Here is a 16,781-nt window from a genome sequence, read left to right as displayed (position 1 = left end):
CTCAAGGTGGGTTCAGTTAACATGATGTGAACAATGTGTAAAAAGCCCAAATCAATCTAAATGACTGCAGAGCAACTGTACATGAGACAGTAGCTCAGCTTATATTGTGATTAATCCCTCATATTAAATTAAGCTGTGTCGATGCTTTTGTAGTCTTCTGAGAGCCTCAGGTCTCGTCTTTGCTGCCCTTAGTGTATTTCTGCTCTTATTAGATCGTCTCATTGACATCTTTCTTTTAGCTGATGCTGTCTTATTAAACACTGCTTGCCAAGTTCATCTGGGTTCAGCAGATTTTTGTGAGTGTGTTTGTTAACGCAGCATATATATATATATATATATATATATATATATATATATATATATATATATATATATATATATATTTAAAATTATAAAAAATAAATAAAATGTAATGTCGTGTAAAAAAAAAATGTACAAGTGATTAAATGTCATGAGCTTAAAAAAAGGTTTAATAAAGGTGAAAAAAATATATTTTTTAAATGCAATTTTATATAAATATTTTGCAGTTCCATGTCAAGCATTAATAAAATTTAAATAAAAATAATTAATGCCATGGCACTTCAAAATTATTATTACACAATGTAGTAATTTATATATTTGTTTATTTAGTTTTGTTTATTTTAGTTTTTTAAAATGCAATTTTATATAAATATTTTGGTTTAATAATAATATTTTCTATTTTAATGTATAAAATGTAATTTTGTTTTATTTATTTATTTTTTTAAACAATCATTTTGAAGTTTCATATCCATACCATGGAAATCCAAACATTAATACAGATTTGATTAAATATTTAAGCACCATAGCTTAAAATAAACAAACATAAAAAAACAACAACTTTTTATTAGTTTGTAGTTAAGTGCAGTAGTATGAAAATAAAAATGCTGACACTAATGTATTAAATCAAATTGATCAAATATATTTTATTAGTTTATAATGTAATAGAACAGCTTCAATATTACAATAGAAGACATTTTTTACATTTGAATGTGTATAAAATATTTTACACTTTTTTTTTTTTTTTTTTTAACATGTTTAAAATATGAATTTGAATCAAATGGTGCACATTTACCATAATTTTATTGTGTATATCAGTCACCTATCTGTTTACATACTGTTTCTGAATTGTCATGAAAAGACTAAACGAGTAAGCTAAGGTTTGATTGCTACCTGATGGCCATCAGACATTCATAAGCTTGATGTGTTCTGTTTGAGCAGAGAGTTTACACGGGGACAGTGTGACAGCGCAGCTCAGTCGACTGATGTGGCTGTACCTGAACTCTGGGCAGGAGCTCTATCTGGAGGCGCTGAAGGGAATGGTGCTGCAGTGCGCTCACGCCTGTCTCAGTCATCTCAACACGCTTCAGGCCTGTCAACTACCTGTAGCCTAGACCACATGCACTCAACTCTTTTAACTCGCTTTTAATAACATGCCTCAGATTTTTGTTTTTGTTTTTGTGATGTTAATTTTCTTTTTTTTCCCACAACTTTTATTTTTGTTGAAGTTGTGGTCTTTAGTGCACACAATCATTCATTCTCAATTTCTGTCTGAGTAAATGCAGTGCACATACGGTGGTAATTGTTTTTAATTTTGTGTTGGTTTTAGCATGCCAAATGATATCTAGTCTCTTTTTAAAATGCTTTTATTGTAACTATCATGTGACTTCTTACTTGGGTTAGTCTTACCATGGTAGACTGCTGGGTTGCTGATTTATTAAAGCACCTTTACAATCCACACAAGTCTCGTTTTTTTTTTTTTCTGTACATTTTGAAAAATATTCAGGTACAGATAACCTAGTTCAGTTGTGTGTGGGTGGTGTTTTTTTTTTTTTTTTTTCTTCTTTCTTAAACTAAAACTAAATTCAAAATGTCTTTATTGCAATGTGTGCTTAAACAGCCTCGAAGTGTTAATGCTTAAAGTGGCATCAAGTTCCTGCAGATTTTTAAATGACACCTAATCTAATTCATATAAAAAAAAAAAAAACATTTAAATTTAAAATGTATACCTACATGTCAATGTCTTACACATTAAACATAGTCATTTAAAAAATATATTTTAAAGACTTTTTTTTTTTCTTCAATTTTTTTTTATTAAAATATGAAATTTATTTTAAAGTTTGCAGTAAATTGATGCCTTTTTAAAAATAATTTTTACGCTTCTAGGCTGTTTGCATAAAGTGCAGTTTCTTCAGTATTATTCAAATAAAAAAAATGTCTTTTTATTGTGATGTTGTAACAATGTATATGTTTTTAAAATTAAAATAAAGACTTTCAACTTTGTTTAAAATATAAATTAACTTTAATCTTAACTTTTTCTAAGTTAATTTTTTTTTAAATCTTTTAGTAAACTGCACAAACTTCAATATTATTCAAATTTTATAAATGTCTTATTGTAATGTGTAAAATATTGAGAAGTGTATTTTGAAATTAAATGAAATCACTTTTAATAAAATATAGAGTTTAAGATTTATTTTTTAAATATGAATTGGATTAAATGGGTGTTTATTTAAAATGTGCAGGAACTTGATGCCTTTTATTTTATTTTTGAAGTGAACTGGTAAAATGTAAATATTGAAAATTTTGCAGCGTCTTTTCATTGTAATGTGTAATATTAAAAAGTGTTTTTTTTTTTTGTATAGACTCATTTTTATTTTTTAAATGGGAATTGGATTAAACGAGTTTAAAATCTGCAGCAATTTAAACCTTTTTTAATTTTTTAGTTTTCATTTTATATTACTCAGATTTTAGAAATGTCTTTTATTGTAATGTGTGAAATATATAAAACAAATTATTTTGAATTAAAATATAGACTTGCTATTAATTTTTTTTGAAATGTTTAAAATATGAATTAAAATAAATTATGGTTTATTTTAAAATCTGATGGAACTTCATGCCTTTTATTTTTATTTTTTTATATGTAAGCATCATTTTATACTCTATTACTACCCAGAGATTTTTTTTAATGGTCAAAGCCCCTGAAATATGCTGCTATATCATTTCTAAAATTATTTTTTTTAAAAGCACTTACTATAACAGTAGTTTTTACACTGAGATTTGAGATGCACAAGTTCTGGGCCAAAACCTAAAACAAAAATACTAAACACACCATTGTAGAAAAATACTTTATTTGACATTTGTACAAATGAAAAGCATTTTACAAAATGGAAAAATAGTTAATACTTTGAGAAAACAATTGTACATAAATAGACCTTTGGCATTTGTAAAATCTAGCTGGAAAATGAAAAGCTTAAGAATTCCTAGACTAATAATGAGAAACGTACTGTTACGCCAACCAGTGGCTTCCAGTGCACAGTGAGTGGGGTCATGTCAATCAGTGCACGCTGCTTTTGTATTTATAATATATACACACAATTCAGCATGCTATCAGCTGTCAATAATCACTGTCCTGTACATTCTCCATCAGGTCATGAGCAGCTCTATGCCTGAGAATAAATATGCATTGCTTGTGAATATGGCTTAGCTCGCCTGCACCTTTGTGAAAGAAAAGTCTCGTCTCTGCCAGTTACGGAAAACACCCTTCGATGCTGCATAGATTCATAAAGGCACAGAATAACATTACATATCTGCAGAAATGCGTCATAAATGCTGGTTAACGTGAGGTTGCATAGCGCAGCGTACATCTAATTATCGATTCCCTTCTTTAAAAAAAAAAAAGAAGACAATTCTAAACCTACGCACATGCACAAGATATTATGAGCACATAATGACAAAACCTCCATTTTGAAAAACATGCTTAATATACTTTAAATACAATGAGAGTAGAGTCACGACACGGAAGCAGTATATAGACGCTTGTACAGTAAATATCTTAAACATTCGTCACCTTGGTGCAAATATTGTGTGCAAAGGTTGACATGACCGCATCGCTGGACTTCAACTACTGTATAAAAAATTGAGCTTGGGGTCAAAATGAACTTACTGACACTTAAATCCCTTCAGATTAAGCACAACGAATAAAAGAAACGCTCAAAATACCTGAGTGAGCACATTTTGCATTGATTTCTTCCATATTCCTAACTGTAACAAGAAATAAACAATACCAGTCAAAAGTTTGTGAACACTACGATTTAGCCTGCTTTATTTAATCCAAAGTACAGCAAAAACAGTGCAATTTTGAAATATTTTTACTGTTTAAAATAACTGCTTTCTATTTAAATATATTTTAAAATGTAATTTATTCCTGTGATTTCAAAGCTGATTTTTTAGTATCATTACTCCAGTCATACGATACTTCAGAAATCATTCTAATATTCTGATTTGCTGCTCAAAATTTGTTGGAAACAGCTGACTGGAATTTTTTTTCAGGTTTCTTTGATGGATAAAAACTTCATAAGAACAGCATTTATCTGAAATAAAAATCTTTTCTAACATTATAAATGTCTTCGTCACTTTTAAACAATTTAAAGCATCCTTGCTTAAAAGTATTAACTTCTACAATTTTATATCGAGTTTATATCACACAATTCTGACTTCATTTCTCAGAATTGCTAGTTTAGATCTCGTAATCCTGACTTTATAACTTGCAATTGCGACTTTTTATCTCACACAGTTTATCACACAATTCTTACTTCATTTCTCAAAACGGTTTTCCATTATCTCACAATTCCGACTTTATAACTCACAATTACGACTTTTTTCTCGCAATTATGAGTTCATACCACACGGTTCTGAGAAAAAAAAGTCAGAATTGTGAGAGGTTGCAGTAACTGCAACTGTGAGATATAAACTCACAATTGTGAGTTGTTAAAGTCAGAATAGCTAGATATAAAGTCAGAATTGCGAGATATAAACTTGCAATTCTGACTTTTTTTTCGCAATTACGAGTTTGTATCTCGCAATTCAGACTTTTTTTCTCAGAATTGTGAGATAAAACTCGCAATTGCTAGTTATAAGGTCCATTTCTAAAGAGAAAAAAAGACTACAGAATTTTATCTCACAATTCTAACTTTTTTTTTTTACCAATTGCGAGTTTACATTAATTCTGACTTTTTTTTCTCATAACTGAGATATAAACTCACAATGAGTTATAGTCAGAATAGCTAGATATAAAGTCAGAGTTGTGAGATATAAACTCACAATCGCGAGAAATAAAGTGCCCTTTTTTCACAATTGCGAGTTTGTATTGCAATTCAGAATTTTTTTTCCTCAGAATTGTGAGACAAACTCGCAATTTCAAGTTATAAAGTCCATTTCTGAGGAGAAAAAAACTGATATGTTCACAGAATTTTATCTCTCACAATTCTGACTTTATAACTCACAATTGCAACTTTTTATCTCACAATTCTGACTTTTTTCTCACATTTTTTTCTTGCAATTGCGAGTTTACAACAATTCTGACATTTTTATCATATAAAGTTATAAAGTCGGAATTGCGAGATATAAATGTGCCTTTTCTCAGAACTGTGAATTATAAATTCGCAATTGCAAGTTATAAAGTCTATTTCTGAGGAGAAAAAAACTGATATGTTCACAGAATTTTATCTCACAATTCTGACTTTATAACTCACAATTATGACTTTTTATCTCACAATTCTGAATTTATTTCTCAGAAGTGCAAGTTTATATCTCACAATTAAAAAAAAAGTTTGTATCATGCAATTCTGAGAGAAAAAAAAAAGTCAGAATTGTGAGAAGTCGCAGTAACATATTTTTTTTATTATTCAGTGGCGGAAACGGGTTTCCGTAGTATAGTGTATAATATTACAAAAGCTTCTTATTTCAGATAAATGCTGATTTTTAGATCTTTATATTCATCAAAGAATCCTGAAAAAAATGTCCTCAACTGTTATTGTTATATTGATGTCAGCATATTAGAATGATTTCTGAAGAATGAAAATGTAGCTTTGAGCCCAGAAATAAATTACATTTTAAAACACATTCAAATAGAAAGCAGTTATTTTAAATAGTAAAAAATATTTCACAATTTTACTGTTTTTGCTGTACTTTAGATCAAATAAATGCAGGCTTGGTGAGCAGAAGAGACTTATTTAAAAAAAAAAAACATTTCAAAAAATCTTTTGACTGGTAGCGTACGTGTTATCCGGAGTATATAAAATGTCATAAGCGTGTTAGGAGGTCACAGGAAGTGCAGAACATTCTATTTCCTGTCTGCCTTTGGAACTTAACATGTGCAACTTCTGTTCTGAAGCGAACTGTGCCGCAGCGTTAAAAAGCAGCTCATATTTTATTCTAATTAAAAATGATGTGTCCTGAATAGATTAACCTGGATTCCTCTGCTGTCGTTTATCCTAAAATGAAACATTGCTAGTTTTTATGGAAGCTCAGATACACTAAACCACACAAATGACACTTCAGACACAAAATGCTGCTGTTCCTGTCGTTTTTTTTTTTCAATGTAGAGGGTCCTGAACGTCGACCTGCGACCTGTAGCTGTCGGGTAGAGGGTGGACCAGCTTCTTTGGGTAAAACTCACTGGCTTCATGAAGTTTGGAGGTACACAAACAGGAACACAAGGCACTTTAGGACACCAGTTGCTCTACTTTCCCCTTAAAGACGCCTGACAGGAACAAGCAGTCTCAATAAATACAGAAAAACATTCAAAGTTCTTGAAAATTCAAAAGAACAACGCGCTTGTTGTGAAGACGTCCTTGTAAACTGGATTCACAGCTTGGTCCAACCGTTAAAAGTCAGAAAGACCTTGGTTGACTTTATTTTCCCTTTATGAGCTTTGGGAAGGCCGTCTGTCCTGACGAAGCGGAAGCCTCACTGCGTCACGCAGTTTTCACCCATGTCCTGCGCGTAACGGTCTGAGATGACCGTCCGCAGCTCGTCAATGTCTTTCCGCAGCTGGTACACCTCCAGCAGCTTGGCCCGCAAGCCGTCCTCCATCAGCGGCTTCTCGTTCTCCTCCGCCGAGCAGCTCATAGCTGGAAAAAATGGAAAATGGATGTATGTCACAAACAGGGTACTTTATCTGGTGCTGCAATTATAAAGTGCATTTATTCTTAGAGGGGTATCTCACCCCAAAATTTCAATTCTGTTATTAATTACTCAACCAATTAATTACTCGTTCCCAACCTGTCAGACATTTGTTCATCTATTAAACACAAATTGAGATATTTTTGATGAAATTCAAGAGCTATCTGACCCTGCATAGATAGCAACCCAACTTTATTTATTTATATTTAATCATAAATATAGTAAAACAAACAATATTGTGAAATATTTTTACAATTTCAAATGTTTTCCATTTTAATTGATTCCTGTGATCAAAGCTGAATTTTCGGAATCATTACTCCAGTTTTCTAGCCTGGCAAGCCAGACCCACATAAATGTAGGGTCTGGGCACTCTCCATAGACAGGGCTCAACCGGAGGGGTGGGATAAACGCTTGTCTTTCAAACTCCTCTCCACGCAATAGGATAGCGCTACAACCAATCAGAGACTTAGTCGGTCAGGTGACGTAGTCAGAGCGACGAAGATTTTTAACAAAAATCAGTGCACTGTGCAGTCTGTCAGCTAAATAATAGACATAGATGGGCACTAAACCTTTAAAAGTAAACAAAAACATGCACAGACAAATCCAAATTACACCCTGCGGCTCGTGACGATACATTGATGTCCTAAGACACGAAACGATCGGTTTTTGCAAGAAAATGAACAGTATTTATATAATTTTCTTTTTACCTTTGATACAAACCCACGTCCATCTGTCATGAGCACGAGTTTAGCATATCTATGATTCGACTCGTCACATGTGAACGCGCTTTGATGTAGTATACGCAAACACCGAAAGGGGAAATATGTAAAAAAAAAGTCCAGGATGAGTTTGCGCAAGCAAACGTAATCTTTTTCAGCTTTAAATGGGTTTGAACAACCAGGACAAGCGCAAGTAATTACCATTTTGAATAGCCGCTATATCCACAATCTCTTGTGCTGTGTAAACAATGAGTGTCGTATACACGCCACAGATCGCTTCCGGTGTTTGCGTATTCTACACCACAGCGCGTTCAGATGTAAGGAGCTCCTGCTCAGGACACATGGACGTGGCTGTGTATCAAAAGTAAAAAAAATATATAAATACTGTTCAGTTTTCCACGCTTAATTCACGGCACCAGGAATTCATGTCTGACTGAACTTATGGTCACAGGTCAGTCGTCATCATGTTAAGCCCGCCCACCGACTCGTGATTGGCCCGGTACATCTTGGATTTTTCGGAAATTTAAGTGAATTGAGAGTAACTAGACTGACCTTAGAAGCAAATGTAATTTGCTGCCGCTAGGGGCGCGTCTAGATTCTAGGCTACCAGTTTTCAGTAGAACACGATCCTCCAAAAAATCATTCTGATGTGCTGCTTAAAAAACCTTACTATTATCATCAATAATTAATGTTTTTGTAGAAACTGAGAATTTTTTTCCCCAGGATTTTTTGATGAAGATAAAGTTTAAAAATAAAAAAATACATTAATTAATTACTGCCCCTACATTAAAAATGTTTTTTTTTTTTTTTATTATTTAATTTAATTATTAATTATCAGTATTTTACTGTCAAATATAATCTTCAGCAAATCTCAAAAGGAATATCCATTTTTCATTCTGTACATTACAATATTGTGATGCATAATTATTTGACACCATTTAAAAGGATTGATTTTAGTGTCTTATTTATAATTAAAAGACATTTTAACATGAGATGAGAGCGAAAATATGAAATTAAATTTAAATTAACAATACTATTAATAATACTTAAGGTAATGTGCAATAAATTTGTTTGTGAAGTGACTATGCATGCACAGAATTTTAATATCTTAATATCTAATTTAAAGTTAAACAAGTTTATTCTGGATTCTACTAATGATGCAAATAAATACAAAATACTGTAAAAAAAAGTAGGGATGCACCAAAACCAAAATTCTGGATGCACTTGCCCAAAAAACGAAATTGTAATTTGAAATTGTAAGAAAGTTTAAACAGCATTAATTTAAAATAGGAATCTTTTAAAACGTTATAAACTGTTTTCAATTTGATCCTTTTTTAATTCAACTCTATTTTAATGACACTGAACTTAAAAATAATACAAGCCGATAAAATAACCACACTTTTATTAAAAGTAAAAGGATAAAATTGGACAGAAAATATCCCGGACCACAAAAAGTCTTAGCACGGGTATATTTGTAGCAATAGCCAAAAATACATTGTATAGGTCAAAATTATCAACATTTCTTTTATGCCAAAAATCATTAGGATATTAAGTTAAGATCATGTTCCATCAAGATATTTTGTAAATTTCCTATTGTAAATACATCAAAACTTAATTTAGATTTTTTTTCTCTTTTGGCCAAAAACCGAAAATGTTATTTTCGGCGGTCAAAATTTCAGGCTAGAGATTTATATATTCTGAATAAGTATTTACATTTGATTCCAAGCAGCAGGGCCAGGTTGGGCTCTTTGCCTTGAGCTCTCTGTGTGAGCACACTGCACAGGCCCTTCAGATCCAGCAGACACAGGGACATCTCCTTCAACAGGGGCCCGGCCTCCTTCAGACAAGACCCGGAGGTCACATTCAGCGTCTCCTCGTCTGGCCGTCTTTGGTTCTGTGGAGATAAAAATACGAACAGAAAAACACGTTACACACCTGTCCTCGTGTGGCGCAGCAGGGTGAAACAGGACAGAGCCTTTCAAGGGAAACGTTCAGAGTTTAATTTTAAATTATGGCAGTACAATGAAGGCCCGGCTTGTCGCGTTAGCCACTGGAGATTTGAGAGAATGGTTATTTTCACCTTCAAATGCTATTACGGACACAAAGAATGTGTCTAAAGTGTTATTTCAGCATTTTACGCCACCATGTGGGAAGAATTTTCAGAGTTTGGACTATAACGTTGATGACTAAGCTTAACAATTGTGTGCGTCCTGATACAGACTTGTCCTGATCACCAGCGCAAGTCATTACCGCTTATTAGAGGATATTCAAACAAGCGCTACAAATTCATAAGCAGCTGTTTGTGAAAGCGGTCCAACACATTAAACAGTGAGAGGTGGAACTACTAGCACTTAGACAGCGGGACTAAAGCAAGACTTGAGGACAAAGTGTGCCGTGATCTATTAGGGATGTCGGGATAAAATCTGCACGTCAGGGGAGAATGCTTGCTATTTCACTCATATCTAGCCAGAAGAGAGCTGTTGTTTGTGTTGTACATCAGGACTAATAAAATATAGACTTTATAGCAGATGCAGATGTTGTTTTACACACATGTGGTCATTGTGGAATAATAGTATATAGCTTTGCAAGTCATTTCACACAGCTAGCATGTAGTTAATCAACATTTAGTAGATGCTTGAAATTATTTATATTGCTAGAGCTCGTAAAACTTCCAGAAAATTGGTAAGTGGGTGCACAGGGAAAGTCTATTAATAGTCACAATAAATAACAGCAACTGCATATAAAAATCTAATTTATAAAATTGCAAATAAATAAATAAATAATAAATATAAATAAAAATAGTATAAAGTACTATTTTTATTCAGCAAGCACACATTAAATTGACAAAAAGACTAATTTTATTAAATATTTCTATTTTGTTTTTAAATCCTGAAGGAAAAAAAACACTGTTTAGACAAAAATATTCAGCAGCACAGCTGTTTTAAACAATTATAACTTTTAACAAGTAATATATTAATGTTAAAATGTGAAAGAAAGAAAAGAGCTATTTTAAATTGTAATAATATTACTATTTTTACAGTATTTTGATCACATAAATGTACAGACATTAATACTTAACAACCCCAAAAAACAACAACAACTATATCATAATAAATAAATAAATAAATAATAATAATAATAAATAACACAAAAGCTACATCTGAAATCATATTAAACTACTTTTATTTTAGACTGTTTGGACTGTAACATTGATAAAATAAAATAAAATAAAATAAAAAATAAATTAAATAAAAATATAGAAGTGTTATTCTAGCATTTTATGCTGCAGTGTGGACAGAACTTGGACTGTTTGGACTTTAGCATTGATAAAAAAAATAAAAATAAAAATAAATAAATAAAATAAAATAAAATAAAATAAGATCTTGAAGTGTTATTCCAGCATTTTATGCTGCAGTGTGGACAGAACTTGGACTATTTGGACTGTAACATTGATAAATAAATAAATAAATAAATAAATAAATAAATAAAATAAAATAAAATGAAATAAAATCTTGAAGTGTTTTTCCAGCATTTTATGCTGCAGTGTGGACAGAACTTGGACTGTAACATTGATAAAATAAAATAAAATAAAATAAAATAAAATAAAATAAAATAAAATAAAATAAAATCTTGAAGTGTTATTCCAGCATTTTATGCTGCAGTGTGGACAGAACTTGGAATATTTGGACTGTAACATTGATAAAAATAAAATAAAATAAAAAATAAAATAAATAAATAAATAAAATAAAATAAAATAAAATAAAATCTTGAAGTGTTTTTCCAGCATTTTATGCTGCAGTGTGGACAGAACTTGGACTGTTTGCACTGTCACATTGATAAAATAAAATAAAATAAAATAAAATAAAATCTTGAAGTGTTTTTCCAGTAGTGTGGACAGAACTTGGACTGTTTGGACTGTAACATTGATAAAATAAAATACCATAAAATAAAAATAAAAAATAAAATAAAATTGTATGCTCCAGTGTGGAAAGAACTTTAGACTGGACTGTAACATTGATAAAAAAGAAAAGAAAAAAAAAGTCACATTTAGACCCAAAAATATATATTAAGCAGCACAGCTGTTTTAAATCTTGCTAATATTAAGAATTGTTTCTTGAATATGTTAAAATAGAGATTAACAGATAATAGAATCGAATTTTAAGACTAACAAATACTAAAAAATGTAACATTTGTCAACATAGATTTGCTTCTCGTTTAAGGCTCCTGACTGTGTGGTTTAAAAGCGGTTGTGAATTGCATTATGCGGGAACCAAACCGCAGTCATGCTTTACACGGGATCTTTTAATACTTGGTAATCAAACCTTACAATACTCTGTGGGTCTTGCCTGAGGAGTGGAGTAAGAGCATGCTTGCTAATAATCTGGAGTCCCTGTGGCAGCGCTATGATGTACGGCCTCTGTGCTGAGCTCCAGCATTGTCTCTGTGTGGATCAGTGCGGCTGTATCACGCATGACTGCGGCTCTGTCAGACTCTCTACTCTCGCTCACCTTGAGACGGTGCGGTGAAAAATGACGTCCTGAATTCTAATAACGCACCGAGGGCCAGTTGGGTTATTCATGACTAGACTGCCATGAAAAAGCAGGGCGAGGATTTTAATGGCACAAAAATGAGCCTTCAATCAAGCTTCTAACTTCCGCTAGCAGGCTCATCTGTATCGTTTAGGATGAAAAAGACTTAGATTCCCTTTGGGGGTGGTTTGGAGAGTCGTACCTGCTGAAGAGTTTTGGAGAGGGTTTCAAGTTCCTCGTCGCGTTCCAAGAGCTGTTTGCGGAGCTCCTGCGTGATTCCCCTCTCTCTTTGCAACTTCTTCTCCAGGGCCTGCGAGGAGGAGGGAAGATGGTGGTTAGTGCATGTGCGCCTCTGATTCAACATTATCATCAACATGCATCCAAGAATAAGAGCCGATCCTAATCACAATGTTTATCCTAAAGCTTCTACAATAAAAGGTAGAGAATGACGTCTTACCGACATCTCAAGAGTGAGTTTGTCAATCTGCTGCTTCTGATTGTCGTTCAGCTGAAACAAAAGGAATCGCAGAGTGAAGCAAATTCATGCGGCTTTGGTTTAAAATTGTTTGTGTCTTTTGTCTTAAAATATTCTACCTAGACAGCATTTTTGGATGTATACAATGAAACAATTCCAGTTGATCTTAAATATGTTTTTATTTAAAGGCTTCTGCTTAAATGCTTCAATTAGTCTTTCAGTCAAACAAACTGTACATATATGTGTGTGCATGTATGTGTCTGTACAATATTAAAATGTTAAGTGTAAATTTTAAATTGTGCAATTTAAATAACAAGGGAAAAGCAGCCAACTAGTATCCAAAATAAAATAAAATAAAATGTTTTGATTTTAGTATTGATTTGTTTAACAATTTTCTTGTCACTTCCACTGATTAATTTCAATTTTTGGTTACTCCCTTTGTGTTTTTTTTAATGCTATGCTATAAAATAAAATAAACATTTTGTCACTTCCATTGATTAATTTAACATTTTGGTCACTTCCATTTGTGTCATAAATAAAAACACAATTTTGGTAACTTCCATTGATTAATTTCAATTTTTGGTTACTCCCCATTGTGTTTTTTAATGCTATGCTATAAAATAAAAAATAGTTTTTGTCACTACTGATTAATTTTAAATTTTTGGTCACTTTCATTTATGTGTAAAAAAATAAAAAAAATAAAATAAAAAAATAAATAGTTGGCAACTTCCATTGATTAATTTCCATTTTTGGTTACTCCGCTCCCATTGTGTTTTTTATAAAACAAAATAAATAAATAATAATAATGAAAATAAATAAATGAAATAAAATAAAATAAAATAAATGTTTTGATTTTAGTTTTGATTTATTCAAAAAATTTTGTCACTTCCACTGATTAATTTCAATTTTTGGTCACTTCCATTTGTAAAACATAAAATAAAATAAAATTTTGATAACTTCCATTGTGTTTTTTTTATGCTGTAAAATAAAATAAAATAAATAATGTTTTTATTTTATTTTTGATTTAAATGTGAAATATTTGGTTAATCCTATTGTGTTTTTAATGCTATGCTATAAAATAAAATAAACTTTTTGTCACTTCCATTGATTAATTTAACATTTTGGTAACTTCCATTTGTGTCATAAATAAAATACAATTTTGGTAACTTCCATTGATTAATTTCAATTTTTGGTTACTCCCATTGTGTTTTTTAATGCTATGCTATAAAATAAAAAATATTTTTTGTCACTACTGATTAATTTTAAATTTTTGGTCACTTTCATTTATGTGTAAAATAAATAAATAAATAAATAAATAGATAGTTGGCAACTTCCATTGATTAATTTCCATTTTTGGTTACTCCGCTCCCATTGTGTTTTTTTAATAAAAATAAATAAATAAATAAATTATAAAAATAAATAAATAAAATAAAATAAAATTTATAAAATTTGATTTATTCAACAATTTTTTGTCACTTCCACTGATTAATTTCAATTTTTGGTCACTTCCATTTGTAAAACATAAAATAAAATAAAATTTTGATAACTTCCATTGTGTTTTTTTTATGCTGTAAAATAAAATAAAATAAATAATGTTTTTATTTTAGTTTTGATTTAAATGTGAAATATTTGGTTAATCCTATTGTGTTTTTAATGCTATAAAATAAAATAAAATAAACATTTTTGTCACATCCACTGATTAATTTCAATCTTTGGTCACTTCCATTTGTGTCATAAAGTAAAAATAAAATAATAATAAAATAAAATATATATTTTTTTTACTTCCACTGATTCATTTAAATTTTTGGTTAATCCCATTGTGTTTTTATGCAAATAAATAAATGAATGAATGAATGAATGAATGAAATAAGATAAAATAAGATAAAATAAAATAAAATATTTTTAATTTAGTTTTCAAATTTTTTCCACTAATTTTTATTTTTTTTATTTTTTATTTTTATTTCATACTGATATCCAAAATACCTTAAGGGATACCTTTAAAACAAAAACAACAACAACAACAAAAATAAATAAATAAAAAAATGTTTTGATTTTACTTTTGTTTTTTTTTGCTAGTATCTAAAATACCTTAAGGGATGCATTTAAAATAAAATAAAATAAAACGTGTATGAAAAATAGTTTTGGTTTTGATTTATTCAACATTTTTTGGTTACTTCTATTTGTGTTAGTTTTAGTTTTAGATATATTTAGATGTAGGATAGGATAGATTTCATAATACAGAATGACTTGGTGTTTCCAAACAATTAGCTATGTGCCCTTTTATTCCTACACAATTTTAAATTGTAATATATCACAATATCACTGTTTATATTATATTTTGGTGAGCATTCGAAATATAAAAACCCCTAATTAAAAAAATCCAACCTTTTACCGTAGCGTATACACTTTGTCTTCAGTGTAAAATTTCAATCTACCAGTGGTTTATTGATTATAATATACTATACGACATCCTAGACAGAGACATCTGGAAATAAAAGCAGCAAATGATTACAGTAATGTATTTTTAAGCGTCATTAGGGGCATCATGGGAGATTCGTACCAGGCTGTTCTGGCTCTGTTGTTCAAGCAGGTGAGTGTTTTCCCTTTCCAGCTGCTTCAGGTCCAGCATGGGCAGCCGTACTCCATCCTCCAAGCACTTCTCCACTTTCTCTTGTAGGCTACAAAAAGAAGAAGTTTTATCATTCAAAGAGAAATCCTAACAGATCCTCATTATTTATATCAAAGCTGCGGTGGCCTTCCATTATTTTTTCAGTCCGAGCAGATGATTGGCCTGATTTCATTCCCATGTTTACGGCAGGTTTTAATAAGAGCAGCCAGCACTTTGATCTTCAGCTCACTTAACAAGGACAGAGCACTTTATATATAAAGAATGGCTTTCAGAAAAGAAGCAAATCAAAAGCAATGCTCCTGGCTGTGAGCTGGTCTCAGTAGAGTGAGTGTGTAAATGCAGTACCTTTGAACAGCAGCCACGAGCTCTTTCTCCCGTTTGGATTGGGTCTCGATGAGGGCGTCTTTCTCCTGCAGTAGGGTTCGGTTCTCCTCCAGGGTTTTCTCCAGCTGAGTGACGCTTTCCTCCAATGCCTGCTTCTTCCCCTGCACTTCCTGCAACTGAGACGCCACAACACAAAGATGAGTACAGTAATGCTACTACATATCATGTTTATAAAACACATTTTGAAATGTTGACTTAAATATGAAACTTTATTTAGGCTGTGATCAGAATTTTTTCTTGCTTTCCAGAAAATTGCTAGTCAAGATAAATTGAATCGAGAAGAAAAGATCATTTGATTTTATTAATTATTTATTATTAATGGATTGTTTATTATTAAATTATTGTTTATAGGAAAACTATTAAAATATTAGAAAATTAGTATAGTGTTTATTTTACTAAGTTTTTATATTTTAATATAAAGCTTACTCAATTTTGTTAGATTTATGCTTACAGTGACAATGACCTAGGAAAAAACACAAAAAGAATAAAATAAAATAAAACAAAATAAAATAAAAATATCACATCTTTAGTTTAAATTTTATTTTATTTTATTTATTTTATTTATTTATTTATTTTTTTTTTTTACAATTTTTAGTAATTTCCATTGATTCATTTTTACATTTTTTGGTTACTTCCATTTGTGTTATTTCATACTACAAAACAAAACAAAACAAAACAAAATAAATAAATAAAATAAAAAATAAAAAAATATTATTTTGGTCACTTCCATTGATTCATTTTTAGTTATTTGTTACTTCCATTTGTGTTATTTCATACTACAAAAAATAAATAAATAAATAAAAAATAAAAAAAATAATAAAATAAAATACAATTTTGGTCACTTCCATTGATGAAGGTGACTCCATTTGTGTTATTTCATACTACAAAAAATAAAATAAAAAATAAAATATATAATTTTGGTCACTTCCATTGATTCATTTCAGTTTTTAGTTACTTTCCATTTGTGTCATTTCATACTAGAAAAAAAAACTAATAAATAAATAAATAAATTAAATAAAAAGTTTTGTCACTTTCATTGATTCATTTAAATTGTTGGTTAGTTC

At 30.6% G+C, this 16,781-nt stretch overlaps 1 protein-coding gene across 1 annotated transcript in view; it reads right to left on the bottom strand.

The window, feature by feature from the left end:
• Window positions 1-3,158: 3,158 nt before the first annotated feature.
• Window positions 3,159-16,781, bottom strand: part of cep85l (centrosomal protein 85, like) — an 88,442-nt gene continuing 74,819 nt past the window's right edge. The window contains 6 exon segments of the mRNA XM_073853100.1: window positions 3,159-6,929; window positions 9,414-9,594; window positions 12,432-12,539; window positions 12,687-12,737; window positions 15,265-15,382; window positions 15,679-15,833. Of these exon segments, the coding sequence (XP_073709201.1) occupies window positions 6,766-6,929; window positions 9,414-9,594; window positions 12,432-12,539; window positions 12,687-12,737; window positions 15,265-15,382; window positions 15,679-15,833 (777 nt within the window). The 3' untranslated portion in view covers window positions 3,159-6,765.

This window comes from Garra rufa, chromosome 13, assembly GCF_049309525.1.
Source record: "Garra rufa chromosome 13, GarRuf1.0, whole genome shotgun sequence".
Classification (NCBI taxonomy): Eukaryota; Metazoa; Chordata; class Actinopteri; order Cypriniformes; family Cyprinidae; genus Garra; species Garra rufa.
Note: the sequence above shows the minus strand (reverse complement) of the source record. Positions and strands in the feature narration are given on the sequence as shown.